This window comes from Cervus elaphus, chromosome 27 (genome assembly GCF_910594005.1).
Source record: "Cervus elaphus chromosome 27, mCerEla1.1, whole genome shotgun sequence".
In the NCBI taxonomy this organism is placed as follows: Eukaryota; Metazoa; Chordata; class Mammalia; order Artiodactyla; family Cervidae; genus Cervus; species Cervus elaphus.
Window position 1 is genome coordinate 59,521,153 of NC_057841.1, and position 25,204 is coordinate 59,546,356.

Genomic DNA, 25,204 nt, shown 5'->3' on the forward strand with positions numbered 1-25,204 from the left:
AGTGCATGTAGTCTAAAGGGAACTTCATTTCTTCAGTCGCTCAATCGTGTCCAACTCTTTGCGGCCCCATAGACTGCAGCACGCCAGGCCTCCCTGTCCATCACCATCTCCCGGATCCTACTCAAACTCATGTTCATCGCGTCGGATTGCCTCACTAGCTTCGGAGACCCTTGAGAACATTGTGTCCTGTTACCTATTATAATGAGGCTTTAATAGTAATGTTTTATTTACTGGGATTCACTGGGGAAAACATTCAGGAACAGAGTGAGAAAAAAATTAAACATAGAGCGTGTTTAAAAAAAACAAAAACCTCCTTCTGGTTTCAGTTCTTACCAGGACTTAGGGTGGCAACCCAAATAGAAGTGTGTGCTTTTAACCAACAGATAAGTTATTAGCACATTGGTTGTTTACACATGAGTCAGAGCTTCTAAAATTTGTTCCCATAAGTAAGGTTAGCCTCCTTCTCCGCCTGTTGTCCTAGGGTCTAAAAATGGAAACGTGAGCCCAGACTCTTTCCAGATCATAAAAATAATTCTGAATTAGTAGAGCATAAATGAAAGTGGTTTTCTTGGAGCATTATCTTCAAGTTCCCCAGGCCAGGTTGGGCCCTTGTAAGTCTTCTAAAGTTCCCTGTAGTGAGGATTAGGCAATAGTAGCAGCTTTGCTTCTGGCCTCAGACACTTGTCGAATTAGGTCAGAGCCACTCACCCTGGGATCAGCAGACACTCTGTCCCTTCGGCATCGATTTTTAAGAGTTGCCCTTTGAAGCAATCACACAGGAAAGGTTGCTTCTTACACTGCTGAACCTGGGCACAGGGTGGGTTCTGAAGACTTACTTCTGATCACCTGAGAGTTTTGTATCAACTCGCCCTGAAGACGCAGCTCAAATGTGACAGGCCGCATTCTTGCATTAAGTTCATGATCATGACAAATTTTTGTTGACTCAGGCTCTTGTGGTGCCCTAGATTTAGATCATTGTTCTGAGTACAGATAGAAGTTTTAATATTAGGCTAAAGGTATACAGATGGCAACATCTATTCTGGTGGTGATTAAAAAAGAAAGACCTACCTGTGAATTAAATCACTTTTCCAAAAATGTGAAATGCAGCGTGAAAACCTGCCAGTAAGGGAGATGATAGAATTTTGTTTGAACTTGGCCTGTGTTAAGGGAATGGTGATGACTTTGCCTCTTTCTTCCACTGGTTTATTCATCCTCTGCTGATCAGATGTCAACTAGTGGACTAATTCCACTGCCTGCTTATATTGTGGCTCTTAAAATTGTCATCTTAGGTATTTTTCTTGTTTTTCATGAATGTTCTAGACATTGCAGAACATATTACCTTCTGGGAAACTACCTTCATTATTTAAGAAGATGAAAAATACGAGGACTGAGTATGCATTTGGGGAAAAAAAACACAACTAAATAAAAAAGAAAGAACTAGGAAAAAGGAATTAAGAGATGACATGAAGATAAGAGTTGGAATTAACGAAACATTTTAAAGGATAAGTAAATCCAGTAGCCGCTTATTTGAAAGGACCGATAAACTAAACTCCCGTCATCCTAACTGAGACAAACGGAAAGCAGAAATAGATGCAGATGAGAAGGGAGGCACCGAAGGGATCAATTGACTTTATGTGGAAGTGCTCCATGCAGCCCTCTGGATGCACATCTAAAAATGTAATGTTGATTCCTTAATAAAATACAAATTACCAGAATGGATTCAAGAAGCTTAGAAAACTTGAAAAGACCATTTAGTCTAGAAGAGGTGGGAAAAGTGGTTAAAAATGACCATTGAAAAAGGCATCGTGATTCCATGGGTTTCTAGCTGAGTTTTATCTAAGCTTTAAAAATCAGAAAATGTTATAGACCAATATCTATGAAAGCAAATGCAGAAATTCAAAATAACCTACTAACAGATCGACTCCTGAGTGCATCAGAGGCACCATGATTAATAGTTTGTCCCAGTAATGCTAGGGTAATGGTGTTAGGAATACTGATCACCACCACACACTTTTGCACCCCAGCGTATTAAAGGAGAAGCACTTATGCCCAGATCAGAGGAGAGGAGCCGTTTGATCATATAAGCAGCCATCCCTATTATATTATTGGGTTGGTCAAGAAGTTCATTTAGGTTTTTCCATAAGATGGTATGGAAAAATCCAAATGGACTTTTTGGCCAACCCAGTATAATCTGAAAAACCAATAAGGATAAAAGGAAATCACTTAAAGGCTATTTATTACTCTCCAAGACCAACTAACAGCAGATATTTCCCAAAAGGCAAAACACTGTTTCTGTTGAAATTAGGAATTGTAAAAAGATGTCTGCTTTTACAGTTTGATATTGTCTTAGAGGTTATAGTGAATGTCATTAGTGAAATGTTTGCACGTCTAGAAAACACAAGAGCTTATGTTGGGAAAAAAGAATCTAAAATCAGTTGGGAAAATCATCATGATAGCTAGATAAAATAAGCCTTTAAATATGGTCACTGCTCTCTTTTGAAAATGAGCATCGGGAATAGAAGGTGCATGTTTCTTTTCTCAACAGCAGCAAATAACCTAGGAAGAAATTGACCGAGAATGGTACCTCCACTCTTTCTAGTGAAGGATGTAAAACAAAAGCATATTCCATATATACATGTTATCCCCAAATTAATACATTTATTGCTATTCCCTTGAGAATTTCCAAGGCAGCAGGTTTTTCCTTGTTTTAAACTAAATGAAATATTTCTAAAGTTTATATAGAAAAAATAAATACATAATACCCATGAAGAGCACGTCCAAATGTGGAAAGTAAAACCCATGAAGGGAGGGACAAACTTAGCTGAGAAGTGATCGCAGTAGTGATCTTATTACTATGCTAATAAGAAAGTCTTTGCGGTCAAATCAGGGTGGTGTCGATACAGGATTACATAAATGGTTCAGTGGAACAGAAGAGAGCACCCAGGACTGTGTATCCTGAAGCACCAGACGTAACGCATCATGAGATGAACAGCTCGATTCTGTTGTGAAAAGAATACCTCACGTACTGGATGGTTCATCTGTCTGATGCTATTGGCACAACCACCTCTTTAGGAAGGAGGTGTGGGGGAGATGGACCTCTGTCTTCCATTATAATCAGAAATAAATTCCAGAATCTTCAGAAAGTTAAATGTAAACGAGCAGTTCAAATGTACAGGAAATGTAAGAAAATGCTTGTGTAATCTTGGAGTGAGGGAGAGTGTTTTAAGCAAGATTCAGTACTCGCAAGCTAGACATTTGGGGAGGGGAGCATATAACATGTATGACAGTCAAGGGGTTACTGTCTGTAACTTGTGAATTGACAAGACAAACACAGCTTGGGGAGAACGGACAAAAAATATAAACTTGCAATTCCCAGAGAGCAAATGCAGACAAGTCCAGGAAACCTTTCAAAAAACAGTCGATATTTGCTAGGGAATTGCAGACTAAAACAGAAGTGAGACGTTACTTTAAATTCATCAGACTGGCTTAAAAAAAAAAGGAGAATAGCACTTCTTGCTAGCAGGGATGTAATAGAAGTGGTACTTTCATAATACTGATGGAAATGTGGATCACCATGCTTTATTTGGAAAGCAGGCTGGCAGTGCATGTTAAAGTGAAACATTAATATTCCTTTCTCCTAAGCAGCCTTACCTGTCTGTCTTCTAAACATGAAAGTGTCTGTACACAGAGGCATTTGTAAAAGGATGTTTATTTTAAGATTTTAGTGGCAAGATCCTGATAATAACCAGTGCTGTTGGTTGACAACTGGCTAGCTTTATGGACTACCCGTAGCATGTCATATTATGCAACCATGGAACGGGACGAGTTAGACGACATTAGCATCGGCTTTGAGGGGGTTTCTGTGAGAAACTGGGTGCAGGATAAGTAAGAAGTGGAAAAGCACAGAACACCCCAGCGTAACACGGACTCCGCTTCTCGGTATTTGCCTGTGAACGTAAGTGTGTGAACGTGGAGGAGATGACGAGGGCACCCCGTCTCCAGGTCAGGAGGGGCGGAGCGGAGGCTGGTGTGGATGATGGCAGGTCAGGAGGAAGCAGGGGGAAAACCCGCCCGTGGTAAGGGTTGACCCACGTCAGACATGGCCTGACGTTAAAATCCCCGGTTCCTCCTCTCAGACCTCTAATTCCGTCTCTTCCTCATTCCAGCCTGTGCTTGTTTTGATGCCTCGAAACCCTGTCGGATTTTGTGAGGATGTTGACGATGCATCTTTGCAATTCTTAGTTTTTCCAAGTCTGTTTGCGCACTCCCTTTCCACGCTCGTGACCTGATATTACATGGCCTGGCTTTTTCACGGCCTGCTTTTTTCACACGTTTGACGATTCTTGGTTGTCTGTGGATCTTGGCGTTTGTGACTCCTGTGGGCTCCGTTTGTACCCACGCTGGTGAGCGTCAGGTTGAGGCCCTGGAAGGGGCCCGCAGGTAGCCTTTCACCTGTGGCTGCTGAGGGTCCCTCCTGGCCATCTTCAGCTCCTTGCACTTCCAGACTTCGGACCGCCCTCCCGCTTTCACCGGCGTGAAGGTGGCAGTGACCGGAGAAGCTAGAGGAAGCAGAGTTCCACAGTTAATCACCCTGACAGCTGTCCCATGGTCTCTCCAGCCCCTGGTATCAACTGACTGCTGGATTTCTGGGGACCAGAGAATATGTCCACCCGTACAGCTCTCTCCCGCGCGCTTGGAGCCTCTGGTTTTTTCTTTTCCATCCATCCAACTCGTCCTATTTCTGTTCGACTGACAAGAGTCTTTCTGGGGGACTGTCCTGGCGGTCCAATGGTTTAGGATGTAGTACGATGTTTATAGATATTGGGAAATTGCCCTCTCAAGTTTTACACTAGTTTCTCTGACTCCAGTAGTTGATGAGAGAACCAGTTTTTCCCATCCCCAGCATTAGTCCATGTTATCAATCTTTCAATCCTTGCCATTATGGAAGGTGAAATATTTTGTATCTTCAGTCAGTGAAGTCAAATAGCTCTTCATGTGTTTGTATTTCCTCTTTTATGTGGTGCTCATTTGCATTCTCTATCTATTTTTCCTTATGGCTGTTAAATTTTCATTGATTTGTAAGAAGTCTGTAGAATAGGAGGTTTGAGTCCATGTCTGTGATATGTTACCCCTGTTTTTCTCATTTGAATTATTGCATATCTTATCGAGAAGCTTTTCACTTTAACATGGTGCTTTTAAACATGCCTTCTTTGTGGTTCCTTGAAAAGCTAACAACTGTTTAGGTGGCATTATTTCTTTATGTTAAAAGTAAGGAGTATTCTGCCTATAATTGTGAAAGTTACGCGTAACATAAGAAGGAAAAGGAAGTTAGAAGGAAAAGTCTACCAACAGCAGAAGGAACCTCGCTCTTAGTATTCTGACCTTTTCCTTTTGGTAGGGAATGTGTATTTTTACATTTGTTGTGTTCACTCAGTCATGTCAGACTCCTTGTGACCGCATGGACTGCGGCAGCACATGAGGCTTGCATAATTCACCTCGGAATGTAAGTAGACTTTCTTAGCCTGTTTTTTTTTGGTCACTTAAAATTCCCACGTGTGATATACAGCATTCCATTTTTCTCAGGGTACAGTATCTTAATCATTTCTGTCCTGTTCTCATGTAAGAAAGAAAAGGTACAGTGAATATCTGTGCAAGAAATTCTAAGTTGTATTAAGTTCTGTACTTCCCTGGAAATGGAACTACTGAATTTTTAAAAAATCAGGATTTAAATCCTTTGGAACGTGTTACCAGTTTGCTTTCCCAAATTGTGGTGCCGGCAGATGCTCCCTTGTAGCTCAAATGGTGAAGGATCTGCCTGTGAGGCAGGACACCAGGGTTCAATCCCTGGGTTGGGACGTTCCTCTGGAGCAGGGAATGGCAATCCACTCCAGTATTCTTGCCTGGAGAATTCCATGGACAGAGAAGCCTGGCAGGCTACAGTCTGTGAGGTCACAAAGAGTCAGACACAACTGAGTGACTAACACACACAGACAGTCAGCATAAAAACTCTGGCCTCAATCAGAAGACGAGAGCCGGCCCCACGATCTGGGGGAGAACCTTCAGAAGGAGGCACAGCCAGAGGGTGCAAGAGCTCATGCAGACCTGAGTTTCTTCCGAGGTTGATGGAGAAGACTATGGCCAGTGGGGCTTCGGAGAGGAGTGGAGCAGACAGGAGTCAGGGCTCTTGAGGGGCTGTGAGGGCCACCGTGAAGAATTTGCATTTTATGCCTAAGGTAGCAGAAAGCTGGCAGAGAGAGCTGCCAGCCAGCCAGGACAGTGGCTTGGGGTGGCCCCTGTTGCAGGTAAGAGTGGCCCTCCCTCAAGGCCGGTTTGGAGGGTGTTGCAGTGGCCTGGGTTCTGAAAGAGGACGGCTTGAACACCTGGGCGGTAACTAACATGCAGGATGGAGGGAAGGGGAAGGCTTTTTTTTTTTTCTTTTTGGCCATTGAGTCCGTAGGGCCTCCTGATGGACTGGATGTGTGAGGGATACAGAGACGAGCAGAGTCCAGGAAGTTCCAGCTGGCGACCACTGAGACGTGAGGGTGAGCTGGGAACAGATGTGGAGGCAGAATCAGCAGCTCTTGGGTCTCTTCGGCCTCTACGTGGACACTTGAAGGAGGTGATGGTGAACGAGAAAGTCACTCAAGAGAAAGAGCAGGGTCGGGTCGGCCTTTGGGGGAGTCATTTGCATTGAGATGGTCTTTACAGCAAAGAGCCGTATCACCAAGAACAAGGTATTTCTTCCATGTGAAAATGTGTTCGGGTTCTCTGAGTAGCTGCCCTGTTCCTTGAATAACATCAGGAACACAAGAGCTTCATAAATGGGGCGACCGTGTCTGTGAGCTTGTCAGGTTTTAAATGCTTGGAGGATACAAACCACTGGGTCCTGGCCAATGCCTTGAGCAGCGTAGATGCAGGATATGATGTTTACTGAGTGACGTTTAAGGATTCAAGACACCTTTTCCCCTACTTGATGAGACAATTTTCTTTTTAGATGTTTTAGTCACTGGTGACTTGATTGCATTAACTACTGCGAAGCGTGGAAACCCCACCTCATCATTTTTTGTACGGCTTTTTTGGAAGAAAAGGCTAACCCAAGTTAGGAGGAGTTAAGACCTTGTGAGGAAATTCACGACTGTGTTACAGTCACCAAACCTTGCCTGTGTTATGTAAAGCTTTCTGCCTGTGTCATGCCGTCCTTGTTTGGTTCAGTTTATTCCTCCCCCTCCAAGTGTCCCAGTTTCTCTTCTAACTGTGGCTGGATTTGAACAGAACAGACACTTGGTGTTTTTTTTTCTCCCCCAGCATGTGGATTCTTCATTTGGTTACTCATTCTTTATAAATAAGTGATAGTATATTCTTAGCGATTTTTAAATAATTCTTTTTTTCTGAAGTATGAAGGAAGTAGACATTGGAAAAGATGAAGTATAAAGCAAAATTCACCTGTAATCTGAATAGCCAGAGAGAGGTTGTTGGTTACAATTTTATTTCTTTCTTGTCCTTTGCTGTATTTTTTATATGTATATGGAAGCAGTTTATATATTTGGAATAATGCTATAATGTTGTTTAGAATCAAGCTTTTTCACAAATATTTTATGGTAAACATTTTTAATGTATTTATTTTTTATTGGAGGATAGTTGCCTTATGATGGTAAACGTTGATGAAAACGTATAATATTATTTTTAGAAGTGTATTTTTAAAGACTGCAGAGTATGGGTGTGTTTACACTGGCTTTTAAGGGGAAAAAAAAAATCTCTTGATGATTTTGGTGATCAACAAATCTTGCTAAGGTTAAAGGCAAAAGCAAGTAAAACAGAAACACCAAAAAGTCTTTGGAATGCTACTCTGAAGTTCAAATTGTCTGTTCTTAGTAAGGTTTTGTTTTGAAGGAAGTCAGCCTCCATACTTTGCTCATATGAACTTAAAATTTAGTTACTTTTTTATGTATAGTGTTGGCCTAAAAGTTCATCAGGGTTTTCCCATACAAAGTATTTATCAGAAGTATTACTAGGAGCCATATGAAGGTTGTACATTTAATTGTGTGAATAATAGGGAGTTAAGGAGTTGCCATGAAGTTTTTAATATTATTTCAGAATTTAAATATAGAGGAATAAACCCCAAGGACAGAAGCAGCGTTTCCTCTTGGCAGACTTCTGGTAGACCCTCACCTGCTCACCACAGGCGGGCCTCCTGTGACCTCGTCTTGCCAGTAAGGACTCTGGGGAATCCCAAGGAAGGCTACGGTCTCTTCCAGCCCCTCTGCCAACTGCGTGCTGCCAACACTGTGAAACTCCGTTATCCGTCCTAAGACACCAGCAGCTTCCACTCACCCAGTCCAGGGAGGCCTGAATTGCTCAGCACACTCCTTTTTCACTGTTCCACAGCCCTTGACTCTGGTGTCTCTGGGCTCCGGGGTCCCTCCTTTCCTTTCTACTCACTCCTTCTGTTGTGCTAGCTTCTCCAGGACAGTCACCCTCCTTTCTTAACGATTTTTTTTAACCTTGGAAATCTCATAATGACTGCTATTGCCTTGGTAGAGACTGACTTGGGTGCTTTAAAAGTGTATACCTGTAAATATGTACACTTTCTAAATTGGGCTATGTCATGTATAGTTTTATAGCTTACATTTTTAAACATTATATTCTGCGTGTTTTCCCATGTTTTAAAATATTCCTTGAGAACGTGAGCCTATAGATAGCTGTGATTTATTTTCTCTATGATTGGACATTAAGGTTGCTCAGTTTTTTGTTTATTTTTGTAATGAACTTCTTGACGCTCAACTTACACACCTGATTGTTTCCTTGGAAAAGATTGCTTGGATTGGAATCAAGTCAGAGGGTATTGAGTAGTTAGCCCTCTGGATTGTCAACAGGCTCTTTCCTTCTCAGGGATATCTCCTTCTTTAGGGTTTCTTCATCTTTTATTTATTTTATTGCAACAGATTCTAGCGTGTTTCCTTGTTTTCAGCGTCAGTGACTCGGTTGATCTGTGCTACCGCTGACCACAATGACCTTGGAAGCCGCAGCTCGTCTTTGGCGCTGTGTGTATACCCTTGAGGAGCTCCAATTACATCCACCCAACCAGCCTTCCCACCCTCTTCCTGGGTCCTCTGACTTGCTGGAGGAACCTGCAAGTTTTGTGCCTGCCGGGGCCACTCTGTTTATGGTTTTATCTCTCCTGAGAAGTCTTTGACTCATCTCTGCTCTGTTTCTGCTCTCCCGTGGCCCCAGACTTGGATGTTCCTGACTCTGTCTCTGATCTCCTCGCCCTATGACCCTGTCTGCTACTTCTTTGGAAAAAACAACACAGACCCTCAGTTGGGGCAATTGCTGTGCGCCGCCTTCCCTCTGTCTTGTTCCTGGCTCGTCTCCCACAGCATCAGTCCTTTTTTCTTCTGTATCCCCTCAGAAGCTACTTCCCCCTGCTTCTCCAGTCCCACCAACTTCTTTGCTCTGCATGGAGTTCTGTCCTTTGATTTATTTAAAAAATATTTTGGCCACGCCGCTTGGCATGTGAAATCTTAGTTCCTCAACCACGGATTGCCCCTTGCATTAGAAGCATAGAGTCCTGACCACTGGACCTCCAAGGAAGTCCTAGTTCTGTCCTTTTAAGCCAGTGGTTCTCAATTAGGGATGTTTCCGCTTCCCAGGGGACACTTAGCCATATCTGGAGCTATTTTTGGCTCACACCTGGGGAGAACTTTTGTCTGAAAGGTAGAGGCCAAGGGTGCTGTTAAACCTCCTACAATGCACAGAAGAGCTTTCCAGGACAGAGAATCATGTGACCCCGAATGTCGGTGGAGCGCAGTTTAAGAAAGCCTGTAGACTTAGTCCCTGACCTTAGCCACACTCCATCCGTCATCCAGTGTCTGTATCTTCATCTCTTTACTGCCGCTGCTCCAGGGAGCAGCAGTTTTTCTTTGTGAGACTGGAGAGGTTTGATCATTTCAGGCTATCATTTAATAGTGTAGCAGGAGCAGGGCTGGTAACTACTGGATTAGGACTGTGTCGGGGCTGAATCTGCCTTAGCGTTTATTTCTGAGATCCTTGTGCCCTTCTGCTTGGATCCTAATTTCCTTCTCTTGACAGAGGGACTTGAACTAAGAAGACCTAGCATTTCCTCCATTGTTAACAGTTCTTAACTGTGTTGCTAAGATTGTCATTTATGCGGTTTGGATGCACTTTTAGTGGAGGTTGGGCAGAAGCTGATTTTCGGTTGGGGGATAAGATGTGGATTGAGACTCCTTGGTCAGTAAGCCTGACTGTAAATGGAGGTGGCAGAAGTGAACTTGGAAAGATTTGTAGGTGTTTTACCCTCTTCTTCCAGGATAAGGTCTTTCTCATGAATTTTTTTCAAGGCAGAACCTCAATGGACAAGGAGGGAGTAAACACTCAAGTATTTGGCTGTGGGAGAATGGCTGTTAATCAGAAATCTGAATTCTGTCTTCATTTTTTGGTATTACTTTGAATGAAATCATCATTTAACTAGAGCATTAGTTTGCTCAGGCTGCCATAAGAAAGTGCCATAGACTGAGTGGCTTAAACAACAGAAATTACTTGTCTCGCCATTCTAGCAGCTAAAGGCCTGAGCTCAAAGTGTCAGCAGGTTAGTTGCCCCTGAGGTCTCTCCCCTTGGCTTGCGGACGGCTACCCTGTCTCCTCCCTTCCCTTCCCTTCACATCGTCTTCCCGCTGTACCTATCCGTCCAAATTTCCTCTTAGAAAGGTACCAGTCACACTGGATCAGCAACTTCTTGTTCCGTGTCTTTTTAGCCTCTGTCTCCAAACAGTCACTTTCGGAGGAACTGGGGTCAGGACTTTAACATTAGCATTTTGGGAGGGAATGCGACTCAGCCCGTAACAGTTGGATAGTATTTCATCCAAGGGAGTTTAGGTGCCCTTTATGTTTAAGGCATCAGGCAAATAGTTACTTAACTCGTTTCGGTATAGTTTCATCTAGTATATTGTAGTTTTTTGTTTTTTTTTTTAAACCTTCCAATCATTGTGTGAATGTGAAACAGCTTTATTTTTTTGAACTTTTTATCTTGTACTAGGGTATAGCTGACTAACCATGGTCTAATAGTTTCAGGCGAACAGTGAAGGGACTCAGCCATACATACACATGTGTCCATTCTTTCACAAACTCCTCTCTCATCCTCTGCCACATGATGTCAAGCAGGGTTCCATGTGCTATACAGTAGGTCCTTGTTGGCTATCCATTTTAAATATAGCAGCGTGTCCCTGTCCACCCCAAACTCCCTAACCATCCCTTACCCCCCAGCAACGGTGACCTGTTCTCTAAATCTGAGTCTCTTTCTGTAAAATGGCTTACTTTTATAATTGTAGCTATGGTTAAGAAGATAGAATTCCTGCTCTTAAAGTATGCTGTCCTCACACGCTCAGTACTACAAATTTGGGGATATTTCTCGTCTTGTTTAGAAAGTAGAAGGTGCTACCTGTCAGCCTGCCTCTCTGAGGTTGTGTCTGGGGCCAGGGTTTCTGGTAGCAAGCCATTGCGGACTTTCTGCAGCAAGCCTTCAGCGATCCTCCCAGCCACTAGAGGTCACTGGCTCCCCTGGTGATCAGTTTGGTTGACCCAGCACCTGAGGGAATCCCGGTCTTCCGGCACCTGTGGGACACATGAAGGTCTAGGTTAGATTTCTCCGCTGACACACCAGGAACATTGGAGTTCACGTGGAAGGCCAGCTTTTTGCTACAAGTGGGGGCACTTCCTGTCGCAGCCGCCCCTGCTGGGGTTGCCGAGTGAGGGTTGACGTGCTTCAAGCAAGAGCAGGGAGGCGCCAGTCACAAGCCAAGGCGGGAAATGGCAACCCATCCTGGTATCCTTGCCTGGAAAATTCCAAGGGCGGACAAGCCTGGCGGGCTACAGTCGGTGGGGCCACTAAGAGTCCGACGCGACTGAGCCCACAGCCGAGGCAGGAGCGTGTCTTCCTTGGCCGCGGGAGTTGCGTGAAGGGCGGGCGGGGGGAGATCTGTACCGTGCCCAGCGCACAGTGCTGGGGGCATCCAGCTGGCTCTGCCGGCCGCACGCAATGCCCTTGACCTATGTCGAGGGGCCCCCCGTGGGTTCACCCCACAACGGGCTTGCACACCAGAGATGGCGGGCTTGAAGAGCGGTGGTCTCTCTCACATGACACCAGACCCCCAGCCCGTCAGTTCAGTTTGGTGTTGCAGTTTGTATCACGTGTGTGTGTCAGTCGCTCAGTCGTGTCTGACTCTTTGCGCCCCCACGGGCTGTGGCCCGCCAGGCTCCTCTGTCCATGGGATTCTCCGGGCAAGAATACTGGAGCGGGCTGCCATTTCCTTCTCCAGGGGATCTTCCCGATCCAGGAATCGAACCCAGGCCTATTGCATGGCAGGCAGATTCTTTACCATCTGAGCCACCAGGGAAGGTCTGTAGTTGATATCATAGTTATGTTTATTCTGGCCTTTTCACCACTTCAAGACTGAGTTAAGCTCTCTGGGGGAGATCCACAGATTGTGCTGTCAGCCTGCCTCATACGGGGCTTCCCACACAGAAACTGAGTAGACGCCAAGGTCATTGTAAAAAGGTGAAGGACAGGGCTTTCCCTGGTAGTCCAGTGGCTAAGACTCCATGCTTCCAATGCAGGCAGTGTGGGTTCAATCCCTGGTCAGGGAACTAAGATCCCCCATGCTGTGCAGCGTGGCAGAAAGATAAAAATAAAATTTAAGAAAGAAAATGTTTTAAAAAAAAACGGTGAGGGACAGACCTGTAGCTTGTCTGCTCAGAAAACTTGGATACAGCTTTAAATGAGCAGGCAGCCCAGCCCAGGTTACAGTTATTCACAGAACCGTGCATTCGCTGGCTGCTGCCCGTCCTGTTTGGTGAGCCCCGCGGTGTCTCCCTACCGCTCAGAGCTGCCAGTGGGAGCAGCGATGCTGCTGGTTGCTTCACCTTGTGGAACCGAGTGGCTGCTGAAGCTAAATGCTGAGCTGGGTGGAGTTACTTAATCCTTACGGTAGGGGTGGAGTTGACTCAGTCCTTTTCCACCTACAAGCATTTCTGTCTAGCTGTCATTGAAGTGAATCATCGGTATAAGTAGCCAGCTCGGGGCATTCTTCCTCAGTTGTGTTAAAAACTTGCCGGTGGTCCCCAAGGATCAGCAGAGGTGTGAGGATCAGGGAAGCCAGAGGCTGGGAGCCTAGGCGTCGTCGGGGCGGACTCCCAGCTGGGTGACTACAGCGCTAGCCCCACCAGACGCCTCCCGGCAGGAGAGATGGCTTGTTTTTCATGAACCTTGAGGACAATTACAGGTAAGAACAAAGACACCACTGTCTGCTTTTATTATGTGAATGCATAGCATCTGCTCTTGGCACGGAGTTTGCGTTTCGTATAGTACTTTTTACAGCAGTAGCAGTATTCTAGCATCAAGATTTCCCTTTGTAAACTACTTGTGTTGGCTCTTCAGAGTTCCTTGTAGTTGATCAGCTTTGTTCTATGTCTGCATAGGCAGGATGACGGCAAAAAACGAAACTTGAAAGGAATTGTGGGCTGAATATTCCTGATTCTCTGCTCTTGGCTTTCTTCTGTTTTGGCTATTTAGAAAACTATACATTTTTTATTCCGAAGATGAGAACACAGTGGATACTCTAATTTTTTTTTCCCCCTGGGAAATAATGGCAAATGTCGATCATTGAAGTTCTGTGCATGTTGTTCTCTGATTTAGAAATCACTGGTTGGGGAGGAAACAATTGTGTTTTTCTTCCTGTTGTGTTTTGGATCTCTGTTTTCCCTGAGTATGTCTGGCTTAGGAAACTCACTGAGAAGAGGGAGACGCCGGCTGTACTTGGCCTCAGATGAAATAACATCTCAGGTCGTAAAATGGCTTGGTTAGGAAGTGATTTATGGTTTATACCTGAAGTTTTGGTTGGTAATGATAGAAATCTTTCTTCTCATTAGTATTTAACTGACATGACTTATCTTAAATGCATTTATTATTATTCTTATTGGTTGGAGAGAGCAAACGGTTAAGCCTGGAACATACTCAGCCAGTTTTCCCTTGAGGTTTTGTTATCATTTTCCCACCACTGCTGCTCATCCGTACGGATGTGTGTTATGATTAACACGTGAGTTTTGTTTCTTTACTGTCTCATTTGATGATGATTCATAAACTGTTAACCAGCTCGTGTATGTCGGTATGTTGCTAAAATGAATTGGAGTGCTGGTTGCACCTTTATATTAACGAGCCAGGTTACTTTCAAAAAGGTGTTCCTAATATTAAATGTTGTTTAAGGTGATAAAGAGATACCAGCAATTGACATAGCCAAGCCAGTAGCCAAAGCTGAGTTACTGTTTAGTTCACATTGTGAAGTATGATGTTTATGTATGTTTGAGTTAGATGGTGCCCATCAAAAAAAAAAAAAGCAAACGATGAAAACTGTAAGAGGGAATTTAAAGAACCTGTGTAGTCATGCCTCCCCCCACCCTTTAAATATTTGTGAGGAGGAAAAGGTGAACGTTCATTCCCATGGGATTTTGAGAAAGACAATGGTGAAGTTAAGAAGAGAGGAAAAAGAAATGCTTTCTGTTTGGACCAGAGAAGAGCAGCGGGAATGACTCTCATGTACAGTGGTTTTTTTTGTTTTGTTTTTTTAAAGGTTTTGTTTTGGTTTTGTTTTATATTTTTTGGAGTCTTGTACTGCAACTAAATGTTTCTTTTTTGTTGTTTTATTTTTTAATCGAAAGATACTTGCTTTACAGAATTTCGTTTTCTGTCAAACCTCAACATGAATCAGCCATGGGTATACATATATACCTATGTTAAAAAACACTGTTAGGACATCCTTTTATTACCATGGAGTATAATGAAAAGATATAAATGAAGGCAGGAGCAGGATGATAGGAATTTGCTCCTTGAGGAATGTAAGAATTTTATTCCAAAGTGGTTTGGTTGGTGGGTGTGGGGAGCCCTGTGCGCTGACTGACAGCATCTTAGAGGCGGTTGACAAGACTTTGGGGTTATGGTGGTTGCCCTGGGGTGGGAGGGATGTTTTGTGTTTCTGAATTTTTTCCAGACAGTGTTTGTACCTCTGAGGGGTTTTGCAAATCGATTTTCAGGTGAAGTCCACTGCCCCCACCCTGGCGGAAGCCTGTTCCTCGCCGTGGTTTCTTCCCTCGTGGGTGTTGAGTTAGTGGTGATTTCACGCGCTGCCCACATCCAGAACTCCTGGTTCTCCAGGTGGCCTGGTCTCTTCGATCGGATCCTGAGGTCATTCACCTCCGGGGTGATGCCCGAAGCCCAGCTTCTCAGGTGTTTTCAAAACCCATCTCCACTGACTTCAGCGGCTCCGAATTCCGCAGAGGGTCACTTGGCACCCGCCCTCCGCGTCTGTGTGCCCTCCAGCTTGGCCTGGCTTTCTCAGCGTCCGTGTGGGGGCGGGTCCCAGGCACCATCACACCCGCTGGCCCGGACTCGGGGGTCAGGCCTGACCCAGCCCCCCAGCTGCCCGCCTGGAATCACAGACAGCTTTGTTTCTGAGGCCCGAGGTCCAGATCTTATAGAAACTCCTTCCTGCTTTTGTGTTGTTGCCAAAACCGTATCAGCCAAAACAGTCACGAGATCTTCCCAGGTAAACCACCAGCTGGACTCTCAGCTGAAACCGATGTGAGCCGCTTACTCATCTTAGAAGCAGTTACTGGGGAAAAGGTGAAAATTCCAACTCCCGATCGACATCAGCCCTGGAATCACAAGGGTTGGTTTTCTCCTCCTGGAAAACAGAGGCGTCCATGGAAATGTTTAGAACGGCACATGGACACGTCCCAGGGCATCACCTCCCAGAGGCAGTTAGCGGTGTCGCTCCAAATTAAGTGGCAACTCAGAGATGATAGATTCTAGTAGGGTAACTGGGGTTGAATAGAAACACATTTAAAAATCACCACTTGCCGTGATGTAAGCTGTCCTGCTTGCTTCACTGTTACTCATCCGCCCGCTGTGGGTGATGGGATCACATGTGATTATAAAGTGCCTCTGACTCAGGCCAGTGACTGGAAACCTCGTCACATTACGGAGGGCATCTGGTCACAGATTTGGGAGCAGAGGTCAGGGGCAGCCCTGGTGCTGGGCCATTTGGAAACATTTTCCAGGGCAGGGATTTGATTTGAACCTGCAGCTCAATTAACAGGCTTGGCAAGCTGATTTTGACCAAGATCTGCCATGCTGTATAAGACAAGCTTGAGACTCAAGGAAGTCTCCAGCTTTGTTAGAGGAAAGAGTGTGGTGGGCTTTAAGGAATCTTAATGTCTCCCACTTTTTCTTTCTTGCCCTCTTGTGTTGAGATTTTCAAGGGCGTGATTGCATGTGAGGTTTGTGAGTGGTATGTCTGAAGGACACTGACCTGTCTGGTAATACATTTGTGTGGCTATCTTAACTCATTGACAAGGCTATTGAGTATCCTTGTTCGTTCATTTAAAATAATTTGTCTTCTTATTTGAGTCTGTCTCTGACCAAATATTTATTAAGTATCTTTGTGCTGGAGACCTCTTCTTCACTTACACTTCGCAGTTTTTGTGGAGCTCAAATTCTTTTTAAAAGGCTGTTTCTTCCCCTGTCTCATTCTTGCTTTCACTGGATTGATTTTCTTTTTAAATACATACTTTAGCCACCCCTAAGCATGGGGCTGAGTGGGGATGGCCGTCAAAGACAATTAACATTGAATTGATTGGTGAGATTAAGCAGACTGGGAAAAAATATGTTCCCCAATTTTGATTAGCCAGTTAAAAAATTCTTCTTCGTTTTAATTCTTTGTTCATTCACAGTCCACACGGTGATTTTTCCCTGTGTGTGTATGCACATGCATGCCAGAGGAACTCTGTTTCTGAAGGAAATAAAGAATTTTAACGGCTAGGACGATTACGTCAGCTAAAAAGTACGCCTGTCAGAGAGAGAGAGTATGAAAATGAGAAGACCAAAACGGGGCCCTGTCATTTCCGGGGACCTGCAAACCCCAGGAGATGGGGCATCACCCGCTGCAGGCATGTTACGGGGAAAATTAGATTTGGAGCATGACACAGCACAGAAAGCTTTGATGACAAAGCCAGCATCTCAGTTAGGCAATAAGCAGCTTGAGGCTGAGACCCGCAGCTCACAGCGAGACTCGGAGACATGCTCGCGGGTGGGGTGCCCCCAGCCCCTCCCTGGCCCAGGGCGGCAGGCCTCCTGCAGTTACCCCCGCCTCGGTGTCACCTGCGTCATCCTTAAGTCCTTGTGCACAATCTATATTTGGCTTGGCTGCTTTTTTTTAGGGGAGGGGAGAAGCGTGGGCAGGGAACAAAAGAAAAGGCAGTTGGTGAGTTCCAGGTGAAGAGCGCGCACCAGTGAGTCTCTAAGTGGCTTCCCAGTCTTGAGGTGAGGCTCAGTTATTTATTCAACAAGTGTGCATGGAGCCCCTGGGGGGCCACTCGGGAGCAGCGTGCTGGGGAGGCCCCGGGCAGCGGGAGGGGCCAGGTGTGCGCTGGCACCCGGGCCGTAGGCCACACGGCATCCCCAGGGAGCTCCAGCCGGCGGTCACCAAGGGAACACATCAGTGTGATAACCAAGCGAGGGAACAGCAATGGCATGGGCGGACAAGCCTTTGTTTTTTTCCTCTGTCACTGTCTCACGTGGCAGCTTCTAACATTTTCCAGTATGACTGTGTTTGGTTAATTTGAAAGTCGTGGCTGACACTAGGATAGTGGTCAGAAAACCTGCTTTAAAAAGGCTTTACCAACTCCTCCCCATGGAAGGCTGCGTGCTATTGTGCCCGGAAGGGAAAACACCTGCCGTTCATCGTCTAGACCAGAATGCAAAGATGTTTCCTGGAAAAAAATATTCCCACTCACCTAGCATGCTTATCTTTTCTTGCCAGTGTTGGAAGCCAGGGACAGGTACATCTATGGAGTAGTCCAGAACAGACGAGTTATTCCACCCTCTCAGAGGCGTGGCAGCCTGGATACAGAGCAAAGGGTTGGCCTTGTGGCCGCACCACTGACGGGACACAAGTTTTGTTGTTTGCCACGTGGAGCCCTGTTGAGTTAAGTGATGTCCAACCCTGAACTCTCATTTTTAAGTCAGAACTTATTCTAGCATTTTATAGAACCAAGCCTTGTAAATTATTACTATTTTGAAAGCATAGGATTGGGAAGACTCCCTTACCATTTGGTGAGATTCAGTTCAATTCAGTTGCTCAGTCGTGTCCGACTCTTTGCGACCCCGTGGACTGCAGCACGCCAGGCCTCCCTGTCCATCACCAGCTCCTGGAGCTTGCTCAAACTTGTGTCCATGGAGTCAGTGATGCCATCCAACCATCTCATCCTCTGTCTTCCCCTTCTCTTCCCTCCCTCAATCTTTCCCAGCATCAGGGTCTTTTCAAATGAGTCAGCTCTTCACATCAGGTGGCCAAAGTATTGGAGTTTCAGCTTCAGCATCAGTCCTTCCAGTGAACACCCAGGACTGATCTCCTTCAGGATGGACTGGTTGGATCTCCTTGTAGTCCAAGGGACTCTCAAGAGTCTTCTCCAACACCACAGGTCAAAAGCATCAATTCTTCGGTGCTCAGCTTTCTAGTCCAACTCTCACATCCATACATGACCACTGGAAAAACCATAGCTTTGACTAGACGGACCTTTGTTAGCAAAGTAATATCTCTGCTTTTTAATATGCTGTCTAGGTTGGTCATAGCTTTTCTTCCAAGGAGCAAGCGTCTTAATTTCATGGCTGCAGTCACCATCTGCAGTGATTTTGGAGCCCAGAAAAATAAAGTCTGTCACTGTTTCTACTGTTTCCCCATCTATTTCCCATGAAGTGGTGGGACCGGAGGCCATGATCTTAGTTTTCTGAATGTTGAGTTTTAAGCCAACACTTTCACTCTCCTCTTGGTGAGATCAGCTGATAGTGATCATGACATCGGATCATTTCCAGGTGCGGTGGCAGATCTAGGAAACAGGCCTGTTGTGTCTCACTCCAGGGCACCTGCCCTCAATTGCATTGCTGCTGCTGATTAGTCGCTTCAGCCGTGTCTGACTCGGTGCAACCCTCCGAACTGCAGCCCGCCAGGCTCCTCTGTCTATGGGATTCTCCAGGCAAGAATACTGGAGTGGGTTACCACACCCTCCTCCAGGGGATCTTCCTGACCCAGGGATCAGACGAGGCTCGCCTGCATTGCAGGCAGATTCTTCACCCCAGAGCCACCAGGGAAGCCCCCGGTTATGTTGCTCTGTTGTCTTAAATCAACTAAACCAGGACAGCCATTAAAGGAGGAAAATAAAAGAAAACCTATCTTTGTCAAATGTGCAATTGTTAAATTTTTGTGAGGGTCTTCCACTTAATAATTTGTCGTTTCCTTTAAGTTATTCAAAAATCACCCTTTCAGAGAGCTTCCAGGACCATCCAGTTGAACAGCAACCAGTGCCTCCCTCCACCTCCTATCTGTCCTCTTTGCCTGCTGTGTGTCTTCTTAAAAAATTATGTATCTGTTTGGCTGTGCCCAGTCTTCGTTGTAGCACGTGGGATCTTTGATCTTTAGTTGTGGCATGCGAACTCTTAGTTGTGGCATGTAAGATCTAGTTCCCTGACTAGGAATCCAACCTGGGTCCCCTGCATTGGGAGCACAGAGTCTCAGTCCCTGGACCACCAGGGAAGTCCCTGTGATTCTTTTCTCCCTAGTATTTGTGGTCTGTGTGCTTACCACCTGTCTCCCCTTGCTGTAGGGTAAAGTTTGCAAAGGAAGCAAATGTTTTCTTCCCCGGTGGATCACAGGTGCCTAGACCAATGCCTGAGACATAGTAGGTGCTCAGTGAATCGCCTGAGTGAAGGAGCAGAGAGGAAGCCAGACACTCGAGCCTTTGGATGGGCTGCGAAGGGAGCCGCTGGCTGTCCTTGGGGTCCTGACTCAGTCATCTGGAGGCTGTGATTTCTTCTGAGTTGTCAGTGCTTAGAGGTGAGTTGTCTGGAGCTTGCCTCGCACGATCATGAGGCGTTAGCAGAATGGACTTGGCTGGGTGGCTCTCGTGACGCTGGGGGTCTCATCGCCAGCCTTTCCCACAGGCTTTTCCCACGGGTCAGGGTCGAGCCCCCGCTTCTGTTGCACAGAGATCTCTGGTCCCCGGGGACTAGCTCCATGGAGCTCCTTACAAGCTGTTCATCGACGTGGCGCGTGTTTTACCTGTTGTGGGTTTTCCCTGCCTAATTGCCACTCTGGTTTTCAGCCTTCAGCATGCCACGGTCGCATGCTCCACTGTGGTTTTACTTCACCTGAATCCTTTATTAACCGCCTCTCATTCAACCCCCCTCAGAGCAGGCTGTCCTTCACTTTCAGCTTCTGCTCCATTACTGTGGGGTTTCTTTGTTTCAGTCATGGCATGAGGAAACAGAAATTGTGAGCGAGGCTGTTCTATTTCCATCTGATGTACCCCAGTTTGGGAAGTATTATACTTTCATGGAGATCGCCATTGCCCAGCACGTGAATAGATCTGGTGACACTTTACAGTCTCTATGACAGAGCTCAAGGTTTCCCGCCCTCTCACCCCACCCTCCATGCCTAATCTGCCCTTGGGTCGTCACTGAACACTCTAAGGCAGTTACCTGTGGCAGACCTACTGTGCGACAGGAATGTTGTGTATGCGAGTGACCAAGACATGGCCCTGTTTGCAAGGAGCTCCTAGACCCGTCGCAGTAACAGTCACATAAGTAAGCCATGGCTATACTGGTTGTCTTCTGCCAGTAGGTGTGGGTTTGGCATTAAGAAGCCGCAAAGACAGCTGAGCTGTACTTTCAGGTTGAGTGAGGGTCGGTGCAGGCACGGTGGGATCAGGACATTTCCAGGAGAGGAGGAAAAGCATAGTGTTTGCTCAATGTGCAAGGCACACGGAAGATGACCTCCGAGGGGCAGGCAGAGGCCAGAGCCGGGCAGACTGCGGGTGCCACGGTTGTCTGGACTTTATCTCTGAGGTTACAAAGAACCACATTCCCATGGGTGTGGCTTGGGCGATCGGGTTGTCATTCGGCTGCATAAAGAAGATGTGGACTGGAAGAGCTGAGGGCAGGTTTCCTCCGTGAGGCACGTCACCACTGGGCTGGGATGGCCAGAAGGTTGCTTTGTCGGCTTTGGTACTGAAGCTCTAGGGGCCAGCTCCAGTCGACTTGGCCACCACTTAGCCGTTAACAGTCTTGGAGAAGAAGGGGGGTGTGTGCCCACCCAGCGAGTGCTGTAGAGTGAAAAGAGGTCAAAGATGAAATGGGGGGACACCAGCATATAGCATGTGTTTCTCCAGTCTGGGTGTCCCAGTCTGCACTCTATATATGAGATCCATGCGCTTGTCCACACCTGCGGTTCACTCCTGACTGCTCTGTGTTCTAATCACCCTTAGAGCCTTGCTATACCCACCAGCCATATCACCTGGGAGCTTGTTAGAAATGCAGATCATCAGGGCTCACCTCACACTTCCTTCAGCATGAAGCATTAACACAGAATCCTCAGGTGATTGCTTTGCCTGGCAAAGTGCTCGAAGCCCTTCTGAAGAACTTCTTTGCCAGTCATGTAAAAGCAGAGGGCTTGTTTCTTCTTCTCTGTTCTCTGTAGGATCTCATTGCTTTTCAAAGTTTTCTCAAAATTGCAGACCCTAGAATATACACGGAGTGTAAATCTAATCAGCAGCTAATAAGCGGCACTTGGCTAGGATGCAGAGCTGTTTCTCACATTCAGTAGCAGTCTGGGTAGGGCTTGGCGGTCATTTGTAAGGAGGAGCGTGCTACCTGCGCGCCCACCTTGCTTGGGGTCATCTAACCCACTTTCCCCCCGGTGACCCAGTGGAGAGAGAGATTGAGTCTCGTTTTCGTGGTGACTCCAACCTCATCCACAAGTGGCTTATATTTGATGTGACTGTGATCTCTGTTGGATGATACCATCCATGTCAGCTGCATGGAAATTATATTCAATATCTTGTAATAGCCTATAATGGAAAAGCATCTGCAAAAGAATACACACAGAGAGCCAAATCGTTGGCTTAGGTTTTTCTCTAACACCTTGTGAAACAGACTTTTTGGCCAACCCAATCCATTATATAACTGCACCGCTTTGTTCTACACCTGAAACTAACACAATATAAATCAGCTACACTACAATAAAAAATTTTGAGGCTAATTACAATGAATGTTTTCTCAATTATGTGCTTTTATTAAAGGCTGTTTAAGAGTTTGTTTCGGGTGTGAAAATTCACATCCACGTTGAGGTTTACACATCTTTATTTTGAAAGGAAACCTTTTCAGGCTTGGGGAAGAGATCAGCGGCAGACAACAAAAGCATGGAAAAAAAATACTGAGAACTTGTACCGTTGGAATAAAAATTTCATAATGGTGCATAATGAGCTAGTGATACATGTTAAAAATACGAACTCTCCAGCTTTATAAGTGCTTATCAACAGTGTAATCAGGGTGTCTGGAATTAACTGTTATCATCTCCCTAATTAGTCCCCAACCGTTAACATTTTTTGTGTCCTTTAGATTTGACTATTTCACTTTCTCACTCAAGAGTGTGTCAGTTGCATAATTCATTAAAAGTTTTTGCTTTTGTTAATCAAAGGTGATTCATACTGTTATTTTAGCATTCGTGAAGTCGCTCACTCTGACTCTTTGTGACCACCCCCCCGCCCTAGTAGCCCTCCAGGCTCCTCCGTCCATGGAATTTTCCAGGCAAGAATACTGGAGTGGGTTGCCATTTCCTTCTCCAGGAGATCTTCCTCACCCAGGGATCAAACCCGGGTCTCCTGCACTGCAGGCAGACTCTTTACCCTCTGAGCCACCAGGGAAGCCCCACTTCTGTTAGTTTGGGGTATTAGGTGATTGCTGAAAATGAGGTTCACTGTGAGATTTTTTTTTTTTCTTATTTCTTTGAGTTTTCGCTTATAACTCAGGACAATGTAGGAAAGGACCCTGTGGCTCCCACACTGTGGAAAAGTGAGGAAAATAAAGGAAGTTTAATTAAAGGAGATTTTGCATGGAAAATGCATCATGTGTTTAGTTGATCAGTATCAGGTATGTGATGAGAATTCCATGTTTTGGCAGCTGAGGCAAGAAAACCTTTCCAAACGTGTGACCCTGGGGAGAAGTTACCCTGTCAGATGATGAGTAGGAAGTCAAGCAAGAACGGAGTACGTACTGAGGGCGCGTTCTCTGCAAGGTCCTGTGGAAAATGCAGTCTAGCCTAAGAAATAGATATTGGCCGTAAGAGACATGCACCTAATTTAAGAGTGCTAAGGTTTACATACTTGAAAAAGGACAGTCAGTACTGAAAGGCATGTAAGTCACCGCACAGGAGTGGCCTCAACAGTCACGACTGTCGGAACGCGGAGCACCGAGGGGCTGGTTATTATAGGGTGGTTTGTTCTAGGAAGATGAGGAGCGCGTACTGGCTGCTCGGAACCTGGAAGGATCAAGCATTTCCACAGGAGGAAGGGGAGAAAAGAGGATCTCCCATATGTGAGAAGGCACCAGGGATGAGTGGGCTAAAAACTTTGAAGGTGGCAGATTGGTGTATATGGGGAATCAAACACATGTGGCTGTTATTGACAAGGTCGTTTAATTGGATTCTGCGCTTATTGCCTAATAGAAATTCTTAACTCATTACTGATGGGTCCTGTTTTGCAGAAACTAGTGCTTATGGCCAGCAATTTGTTATGTAGGTAAGTACTGAAACGTTTCTGGTCAGTAACATTCAGGTAACAAAAGATGTAGTAAGACGTCTGTCATCAATGATGGATTAAGCATGGGGCAAAAGTGAAACAAGTTTCAGTATACTAGAGATCTGACCTCCATAATTATTCTGGGAAAGTTGCATTTTATTCACGTAGATTGTCTTAATCTGTCCTTGGTACCCCTACCCCATGATGATTTGGTACTTTCCTCCTTTAGGGTCACAGAGACAGGGAGAAACACATACATCCATAAAGCAGTCTTCTCGTAGCATAAGCTGTAACAAACACCCTGACAAGGTGGGCGTGGTGTGGGTACGAAACACAGCTTCTGTAATTCTAGAACCTACCCCAGGCACTCTTTAGAGATCCAGTCTCATCCAACATGGTACCTGCAGAGAGGATTTTAAAATACCTGAATGCAGGGAAAAATCTCCTTGTTCATCCTGCTTTGAAAATGTGCTACTCATGCTGGCGAGGAGATCAGTCAAGATTTTTACTCCTGATGAAAACTTCATTTCTTATACAAATTCTCTTCCTGACAACACAAGGGCCCTGGAGGCCCAAATGTGAGGACCTGCCATGTATTTATCTGGGTAACTGGGAAAACATGTGCTGCACGACGCTCGTCTTCCTGCCGTTGGGGTGGGGCTTTGTCATAAGCTAGCCCTCCTTGAGTTGGCTGTAGCTTTTCCTTCCGGTCATAATGCCGTGAAGCAAATTGTTTTTGCCGCTCTTCTGAAATTCTGTTCTGGAAAGCCTTATGGTGATGTTGTGCAGGACTCACCATCATGGAAAGGTCAAGTCTCTGGTGGTTTGTTTGTGTGTTTAATAGCCTTGAAGACAGAACTTTAAATATCTGGCCAATTTATTTGAGAGTTAAGGAAGTGTTTTTGTTTCCCTGAGTAATTCTAGGATTTCACAGGCAGTTCTTTGTGCTTTGGAGGGCAGTCTGAATGTGGTAGGCAAGGGGGCATCAGCATATTTTAAGTATTGTTCTACAGCTTAGTCTGTGTGCATGCTCAGTTGCTCAGTCATGTCCAACTCTTTGAGACCCCGTGGACTGTACCCCACCAGGCTCCTCCGTCCATGGAATTTTCCAGGCAAGAATGCTGGAGTGGGTTGCCATGCCCTCCTCCAGGGGATTGTCCCCACCCAGGAATCGAACTTAGTACAGGTTCATAATCCCATGCAGTTCAAAGATCCAAAAAGCCCTGGAAAGAAAACGTCGTTGTAGGTTTGTAGGAAACTCATTTAGTGGCAAAACCTGACGTCAGTGGACTTGAGAGTATTTCTGGTTTTATGTAAAACACATAATACAAGTATTTATACATATCGGGCTATGGGTCCTGCCCCCAGACCCCCACTGGGGATGTTATGCAGTAACTGGAATAGTCAGGACCATCTAACATGAGAAGGAAAGTCAGAGTTCTGGAACACATTCGGCCTCTAGGGTTTCCAGTGAAGGATGCCTTGTTTCCTGAAGCTGCCATGGTGAAGT

The 25,204-nt window shown here is 45.5% G+C and overlaps 1 protein-coding gene across 6 annotated transcripts in view; it reads left to right on the forward strand.

Moving 5' to 3' along the window:
* The window catches only part of NEDD4L (NEDD4 like E3 ubiquitin protein ligase), a 365,506-nt gene that overhangs the window by 159,367 nt on the left and 180,935 nt on the right, over nt 1-25,204 (forward strand). Inside the window, exon 1 of one of the 6 annotated variants that reach the window (XM_043889415.1) lies at nt 13,029-13,295. The exons of the other annotated variants lie outside the window; for them this stretch is intronic. Within the exon in view, the coding sequence (XP_043745350.1) occupies nt 13,273-13,295 (23 nt within the window). The 5' untranslated portion in view covers nt 13,029-13,272. Of the gene's footprint in view, nt 1-13,028; nt 13,296-25,204 lie in introns of those variants that run through there. 6 annotated transcript variants of the gene reach the window in all.